Raw genomic sequence first — 9,116 nt, 5'->3', positions numbered from 1 at the left:
GCTTAGGCTGCTGCCCCCGCGACCCGGCCCCAGATAAAGCGGAAGAAGATGGATGGATGGATGGATGGATGGATGGAACTTAGCATGCCCTGCTAAATAGCTCTGCTTACTAGAAGCACAATACAGATAACAATAAGACAATCTGTAGAAAAAGTATGTACATGCAATATCAGAAACAGGCATGTTCTGAAAACCCTTGTTCAAAATTCACTATTGGGACCGTTAGGAAAGTAGTGCTTTTGTGGTTATTTCTTTTAGCATTCAATGAAATGTAAACAAGCTCAGCTGCGATGCGGTGCACTTATACTGGTGCATAAACACATTGCTTTCCCCATGCTGTAAATAGGAAATAAACTCCCTGCTGTCTCCCTTCTCTCTTCTCTTGAATATAACGCCACACAATTAGTGATTTGCTTTATAGCAGTAGACAGTATTACATGAGTTGAGTCCCACTTTGCACTGTATTCCCACTTGGCAGCAACACTTTCTGCAGCCATCATATGTAACAACTTTCCTGTGGAAACCTGGAATTGTTAATTGCTTAGATTGAAAAAGTCCAAAATATGCTGTACAAGCTAGAATCTAAAAGGTTATCATAATAAGCCGCAACATGTATTAACTTGGATTTGAATAAACAGCTGGTAGGAACATTGAAGATCAGCAAGCTATTAAATATAAATCTAATGAAAGGTCTGCAGAAAGTAATACAGGGGGCAAAGGGACTTGACAATCAGGATCCTTTTATTTTCAGCTAGTTATGGAACACAGTGTACAGCAGGCCAGTGCTCTGCTTACCTGCTGGTTAGACTCCATCCCAATATAGGAGTTCCTGGAACTGCAGTCCACTGGTGGAGTCTCTTGTCGGATGAAGTCTGCCATCTCAATACCCCCTCCAGGGTCCCTTTGCAGACACACAAACACATGCACATCGATGGAAACTACCGAGTTCACCAAGATTGTTCAGCCCTGTTACATGCCATTTATCTCCTTCAGTCAAACAGAAAGAAGATGGCAGCAGCTTCAATTTAGGGAAAACACACCAAGTGAACTTCTTAAACAGGCCTTTATTTTAAATATTTTGCACAGGCTTTGAAATTCCACAGAGAGAAAACAGATGAAAGCATCCATGATTTTTTTTCTGGGTCTATATTTAGCCCAGACGTGCTTATTTAACCAGATGGTATGTAGAAACAAACAACTTGCCAGGGATATAAATCATTTCCATATGCCAAAACTGCATCATAGCAGGTCAGACCACAAAACAACACTTAAAGAAATCAACCACAACATGTAGCACCAAAAAAAAAAAAAATACTGGAAAAAATGGAGCAGGAAGTGGGGGAATTGAGTGGGTGGTGGAAGAGGAAATAAAGAAGAAGAAGGAGAAGAAAAAACACCTTAATGAATGTCATCTGAGCTTGTCAGCTTCACTGCAAACTCAAACAACCTGGAATGCTGTTCCAGATGTGTGGGCAAAGCTATGACTGGTTGAGAGGTCTCATTCTCTTTTTTTTTTTGCCTCTCCCCTGTCCCAGCATCCTGCTAAGCACTGCTTCTGGAATGTGAGTATGAGTCACTTCTTCAAGTCATTTGCAGTAAAAGGCTGAAACCTCAGTGGCTTTTGTTCACTGTGAATGAGAGCTAAACCTAATGTCAGAAACCTGGCATGCGGCAGCTAAATAATGCTCAACTGGTACTAAGGAGCCCGAAAAATATCCCACACACCATTACACCATCACCACAAGCCAAAAACCACTTATACAAGTTAGGATGTATCAGTGGTTTTTACACCAAATTCTGACCCCATCTGCTGAATCTCACAGGAGAAATTGAGACTAATCAGACTAGGTTAAGTTTTTCAATCATCTGTTCTCCAGTTTTGGTGGGCTTGTGTAAATTCTAGCCTCAGTTTCCTGTTCACAGCCAACCGGATTGGGCCTTGGTGTGGTCTTCTGCTGCTGTAGCCCATCAGTTTCAAGGCTCAAAGTGTTGTGTGTACAGAGATGCTCTTCTGCATACCTTGGTCAATTAGTGGTTATGTTAGTAGTTCATGTTGATTTTTCTTTATCTCCTCTTAACTCTGCCACCAACAAGGCATTTTTAACTAGTAACAAAGTGGTCAGTAAGTGTACTCCTACAATGTACTACTGTTTCTTAGTATTAACACTGATGAAACGTATCCCCACAAAAGGTGGGGATTAATTGAAAGTACATATACACCTGTACTGTTAAAGATAAGTGTAGATTTATGTGGCCAATGAGAAATAATCTTAACATCTTTTTAGTTTGTCACTGTGAACACTGAAATTACATTTAAATAAGATAATGCTTCAAAATAACTAACCAAATGAGTGCCTGAAAGCATTTCAAGATGGCTGCTGAATAATGACGCTTGCTTCAAGAGCTTTGCCAATATGACAGATCCAATAAATTGGGAGGAAAAGAAGTAATAAAACCCAGTGCATGCTGTGTAAAGCACATGGCAATAACTGTAAAACCTCTATTTTTTGTCAACTGGTAGCCCTCTGGAGGTTTTTCTTTTTCCCTTTAAGGAGTACTCCCTCGTTTGGTTTGAACTTTAAAGCAAACATGTGGGAGACATGATGAATCTTCCTGCCAACACTTTCACGCCACTTCACTGGCCAACAAGTGCTGGTAGCGTGCCAAAACAAAACCAACACATGAAACAGACCGCTAATGTAAGTAACACTAGTTTTACAGACTGAATTTAAAAAAAAAATAAAAAAATAAAAAATCAGCTTCATAGAAATTTATGGCCCAGAAAATGCATCCAACACATTTATTAAGCTTTAAAGAAAAACACAATAGTTCTGGATGAATCTAAACTTAATTGTTGGCAATATTATTGAGACGGACAGAAAACTCTGCAATGGTTTTTAGAACAGCGCCACATAACAGATGTTTTACCTGAGGAGAAATTAAATGTCACTAAACAGTTTGTTTAAAAGTAACTTCCTGAAGTGGTGTCAGCATGTATGGTTTAATAATTTGAAGTCACCCTAAAGCAGCTACCCAGCTAACCTTTGAGTAACTTGTGTGTTTTCCAGAGTCATCACTACTCCAGACCTCCTTCCTCAGCTCCATTAGACAATGACAGATCACATGAAGTGACTGATCACTTAAAGTCAGTCACACTTTCTGATCACTCATCTTCAGTGTTGGGTAAGTTACTTTAAATTAGTAACTTAGTTACATTACTAGTTACTTGTATCAAAAGTAACTCAGTTACTTCAAGTTACTCGTTACTTTCAAAGTAACTAGTTACTAGGGAAAGTAACTTTGGTTTTACTCAGAATTCTCTTGTTAATGTGTTGCTTCCATAACTTTGCAGTCTTCTAGCTTGCTTACTTGCCACAAGTGCACTGTGCCACCTACCAATAGAAAGAAAAAATAATGTGAATATTTCCACGAGAGAAATCCCACGCCTGGACAGTCATTGACCGCTGCCATGATTCTAGCCTACGTCACAGCGTCATGTGCGCTTTTTATATCCAACACAAAATCTGCAGTCGTGGTGCTTTCGATTGTACTCAGAACTCAGAAATTCTGCCTTCTGAATAGGAAGATGTAGGCAACACCAGACTGCAGATGAGCTGCATACAGGGCTGGACTGGGACAGAAAATTGGCCCGGGCATTTTCACTAGAGACCAGCCCGCCATTATAGGAAAAATCATAAAGCCTTTGAATGAAAACAAACGCTGTTGTGACAGTGATGTACACTGTTCTGATGGTATATATGTATCAATCTATCAATCGTTTGTTGTAAGACTCAGATAATTATTTTTTAAAAGCTAGACATTTTAAATGAGAATAAGAAAGAAAAGTACTTCTTTGTGCCCCCCTCTCCCTACCTGGCCCCCTTGGCAAAACTTTGCTAGATTCGCCCCTGCACAGTTACCAGCTGTCAGCTACTTAAAAAAGGATCCTGGTGTTATTTGTCTCTCAGAAACAGTTCATAACTTCCCTTCAACTCATTCATGTCACCTAAAAGGTAAACCTGTTTCTCCATCACAGCTCTGATGATTCAGTAAGGACATCTCCTGGTTTCATCTTCATGTTTCCCTCTCACCAGATAACCAAACCAATAACATGACCAGCAGCTTTTACAGCTGTGGCTCCAGCAAACATCAGCTGATACTAGAAATTAATATTGAATAAATTCTAACATGTCGTGCTGCTGTTGTTTAACGCGACCTCCGCTGGTTTCCTCTTTCTGGCGCAAAGTGGGCGATAAACAAACAAGAGAGAAAAGCCGATCAGCTGATCATTGATCAGTTTTCATGATTGAAGTAGAAACAGGAGAAGGAGGGTGCGCGGATGCGAGAAGAAGAGGCAGCTGTACAGCTCCAGCTTTGTGTCTTTTTCATTGTAGCTGAAGTCCGGGACAAACTGTGTTCCTTTTCACCTCAATACGAAACGCGCGATATTTTCTCTGAATACGAGACGACTCTGTTTTTTACGGGACGGTTGGCAACTCTAATAATTAACCTCATGAACAAAATAAAGTTCAACATCAGTAACATTATAGCACCCACCCAGCTGTATAGAAACTCCGTCATGCTAGCTAGTACCCAGTACGGAAAAAGTCAGAATAACGAAAATAAACTCCACCTAAACTTGGTTTATATCTGACCCAGAGAGACTGCAGGTCATAACTTCTTACCTGAAGTTCAGTTCACACTCGGACCGGCGACCGCCTCGGGTCTCTCCTCTTGCCTCCCCTTTCTCTCATCCACCTGCTGGCCTCCACCACTTGCTAATGTTACGGAATATGTGGAAGCTCCGCGATAGCCACCACACGAACGACCCTATCTAAATCCCAGTAACGACTAACGCGTTCCTGATTTTGGCATAGAGCTGGGCGATATGAGATTTTTTCATATCACGATATGTTTTTTTCATTTCAGGCGATAACGATATCTATCACGATATAAGCCAAATAACTATATTTGTAAGATTTAAATGTGCCGTTGCTCACAAGTAAAATGTGAAATAATCAGCAGCTTGTTTTTATTTAAATATTTATTTCCCATAATAAGTTCAACAGGGTAGATGTACTTAAGGAACATGAGACTTTTTCAGATAAATAAAGGCAAATATTGCAAACTACACAAAAGGCAGCCGCTAAAGCGTTTAAGTTTCAAAATAGAACAAATGAAACAGACTAAATTGTCAATTCCACTTAGAAACAAAATATTAATTCTAAAAATAAATCTTAGTTTGTTTTACAGAAGAACAGACAAAACTGACTAACTTTTGTCAATATCAAATAAACTGAGAACTAAAAGGAAATTCTCAATCTCTCCTTGTTGTATAGCTGAGCTTTTCAAACAGTTTTAACAGTTACTTTAGTCTGACAAAAGCCGAATGACGAATTAGCGCTTCCAGTCAGAGACTGAGGCTACGTCCACACGTACACGGGTATTTTTGAAAACGGAGATTTTCCGTTTTCGTTTTAAAAAATAATCCCGTCCACACATAAAGGCAGAAATGAAGGAAAACGCTGCTATGAACATGCCAAAGCAGCAGGTGGCGCTAGATTCCTAACCGTGCAGAAATGTTGGCCAATCAGAAGTCTAGAAGCCTCGGTGGGAAAAAGTAAACAAAGCTGGGGCATAGAAGCAGAACCGAGTCGTATGTGTGGAGGGACAGTAACTGTGTGTATATGTAAGCATTTAAACACTGCAGAGAGTAGAATTAACAGTAACAGTATTGTAGAAATTCATTTCACCGAAACAATAACGTGGCGCACAGTGTGACGCATGCACCAGTTTATTGTATTTCCAGACTTGCTTTCGGCACAATTTACAGTGCACGCTACTCTGTTTTTTGTCAGACTTGAAATAGCCGAAATACCTTCACACTACGGGACTTCTATGGCTCTTCCTTTCGACAATCTCTCCGGCATTGGAACCATCATCTGTTTTCTCTTCGGTCACGCTCGGTTGATTTTTCTAGTCGGCACACTCATTTCCTCCATTACCCGCTGGCTGCTTCCCAAACAAACACACGTGCGGCTTGGCACTTGTGCTGTACGTAACAAGTCACGCGACGTGACGCTGCGGCTGCGATTGGTTCGGCTCTGCGCTACTTAGTTTGGATTGGTTGTTCTTTTTTATTTTTTATTTTATTTTAAGAGGACAAGAGCGGCGAGGTCTATCGCGATAGCTTAATTTCTCTATCGAGTAAAAGTTATATCGCGATACATATCGTTATCGTTCTATCGGCCAGCTCTATTTTGGCATAATAACTAGTTACCGTGCTCGTTACCACAATAATAACGTAGTTACTGTAACGCGTTACTTAATAACGCGTTAGTCCCAACACTGCTTATCTTACAGTGCGATTTATTTCTGCTTAATGATCTTGCACATCCTCTACAGAATATTTTATCAGTTGTGCACTACAGTGCTCCATCTCCAGATAGTAAATCCGCCAACAGACTATAATGTGAACTTACCCTGGGCCATTGCTGTCCTCCCTTCGGGTCACGCCTCCATCAATAGCCCCCTCTGTGCCACCTCTGCTCCCCTGATTCTCCTTAGCCTGATGCTCCACCACCTCCCCCTCATCCAAGGCATAGTGGAGGCGGTAATTCACCGTCTTCAGCAGCAGGAACATGGCAGCAATCACACCACAGTAGATTCCCACTATCACCATGGTTGGCGGTAGGGCCTGGAAGTAGAGGAAGAAGTAGGGAAAAAGGTTACATAGACAACTCTCTAACGGTTTCATTTTTACCCATGTTACAGCATTTTATATCCATTTTCTTTCCTGTGTTTATCTCAGCAGCCCAGGAGTGATGTTGATTAAATTTGGACATTCAGACATGACACATCATTTATAAACCCGTGAACTGGAACCAAGCACTGCCACAGAGAAAATGAGCCCTGCTAAATGCAGCTAAAAAAGATAATTACATTATTGCACCTATTGTCCCAATTATTTATGACACATCTGCAGTGTCTTAAGATTTGATTATGAATTTTATGTCTGCTTAGTACAGCTGACAAGGAGGCTATTACAAAAAGAGGTGACTAGATGGGCTCTAGGCTCTCTCTTGTCCTTGAGATATCCTCCTGCATCTGCTTGTAGCTCTCACAAACAGCAGCAGCGCAACTCAAACTTGCGGCTCAATATAAACCACAGAGCTGACCAAAGCATTTCCACTCCAGGAATAGAAAGGAAACCACAAACCTATTTCAAACACCCCAGTTTCTTTATATAGAAGTGAGCACACAGACATTCATAATCACGTCAGCAGTTATAAATGTGCATTTTATGTGTGCAGGACATAAAGTTTGGCAAGCAACCTTTTATTGACGTGCCACAGAAAAGAGCACCTTAAGAAAGTAAAGCCGTTTAGGAAACCCGCAAACAAAGACATTTTGAGATGAAAAAACTGAACAAGCAGCTCTCAGCTATATGATTTTGATTCCTGGGCTTTTACACGGGGAAGATCACTGCTAACATCCTTGTGAACTGTGCCCCTACAGTCACAGCTGGTAGCTTCTGAAAACTGGTGATACCGAAAATCACTGCCGACCGGAGGACAACAAATAGATAAAGATGGGGGAAGGGAAAATAAATTCACTGATTACAGCCTCACACAGTGTAAATATCCAAGTTGACCTTATCCGAAACACAGAATATGAACAAAAGAGCGTTTAGGTACGATCTAGTTGATGGACAGTAGACTGAAACCTGAAGGAGTTAAAGGCTCTTTTGTTAACGTCTCCACCAGAATAAGGTTTATTTGCTAAGAAATGCTTTTGCTTAATGGATAATTTGGATAATTCAACTATACTTCAAATATCCCACTCCGTTTCCTTAGTTTAATATTAGTGTACGTTGTCTCCGCTCCAGATAATAGACCGAGACCGACCGTTAGTGAGCTGTGGCTGCTAACCTAACGGACAGTTGGTTTGGTTAACTTAAGCTGTCAACAGTCATGACAAATACATAAAGAAATACCAGTCTATGAGATAAAAATAAATAAAATAAAAAGGAGACAAAGCGGCTCACCATGTACAGCGTGAAGGGGAAACATAGCAGAAAGAGCCAGATGTAGAGATGTAAAGCGTTGACGAACGTATTCTGATCGGGGTCGTAGTACCATCCGCCTGTGATTGAAGCCCAGACCCCCTGCCTCAGGATCTGCAAAGTCTGCGACCCCATGTTGTTTTATCCCCTCCGACGAATCCAGGCGGAACCGACCGACACAACAACCGGGGTGACACGCTGGGGCTAGTCGTCGTTCAACATGACAAACGGCGCTCTGTTTTCAGACACTGGCCTGAAAATCCCCTCTGCAGCCATCTTCTCTCTGCAGCTAGCCAGCCAGCTGGGGCACTGTTCAGTCCTCCACTGAGCAAGACTGCTATCCCACCACGCCCTGCGAGGAAGTTCTTCTTCGTGGCATCGGTACTGTTTACACTAAATATAAGACCATACGTATAAGCTTTGTGCCTTCACCCTTCTGGTTTTCACTCGCTCTCCTTATTGGAAAATTATATTTTTCAGTGAGTAGGCACGTTTATTTGATTGTGACTCAACAGGGTGATGGCAGAGAGCATAAAAGTATGAAATAAAATTTTAAAAATCAGCCACATATATGGAGCTTTATACTAAATATGACTAAATGACGACACCTGTCGGTTAAAAAAAAAATACCTGCTACATTAAGGATGCAAAATGGTACGCGAATCCTCTCCCATTATCAAAAATCCTGGTCCCACATGGTGAAATATGGCATGTCTGTTTTTCTGTGGTAACTAGTCAAGGTGGGGTGACCTCCAACCACTTTTAATATATATGGTGTTGTAAAAAAGTAAGAAGCCTTTTGTTAAATCATGAATTAACTGCACATTTTTTTTGTTCAATTTCACTACTTATACCCAGGTCTGATTACAGCCAGACCTGACGAATTTAGAAATCACCAAAATAAAACATATTTGACAAACTGAAGTAGGTTAAAAGATCTTAAAAAGCAACACATCATGTCATGATCTAAGGGAACAACTGAGAAACAAAGTCACAGATATCTGTCAGCCTGGAAAGGATTACGAAGATATTTCAAGGCTTAGAAACTCCA

At 40.9% G+C, this 9,116-nt stretch overlaps 1 protein-coding gene across 1 annotated transcript in view; it reads right to left on the bottom strand.

Moving 5' to 3' along the window:
• Nucleotides 1-8,553, bottom strand: part of pcnx1 (pecanex 1) — a gene marked incomplete in the record, with an annotated part of 37,723 nt that extends 29,170 nt beyond the window's left edge. The window contains 3 exon segments of the mRNA XM_014337352.2: nucleotides 796-901; nucleotides 6,483-6,697; nucleotides 8,048-8,553. Of these exon segments, the coding sequence (XP_014192838.1) occupies nucleotides 796-901; nucleotides 6,483-6,697; nucleotides 8,048-8,200 (474 nt within the window).
• Between the last annotated feature and the right edge of the window lie 563 nt (nucleotides 8,554-9,116).

The sequence above is a fragment of the Haplochromis burtoni genome, unplaced genomic scaffold, assembly GCF_018398535.1.
Source record: "Haplochromis burtoni strain Fernald_Lab_line unplaced genomic scaffold, NCSU_Asbu1 Contig_176, whole genome shotgun sequence".
Lineage (NCBI taxonomy): Eukaryota > Metazoa > Chordata > Actinopteri > Cichliformes > Cichlidae > Haplochromis > Haplochromis burtoni.
This window is presented reverse-complemented; position numbering and strand designations above follow the sequence as displayed.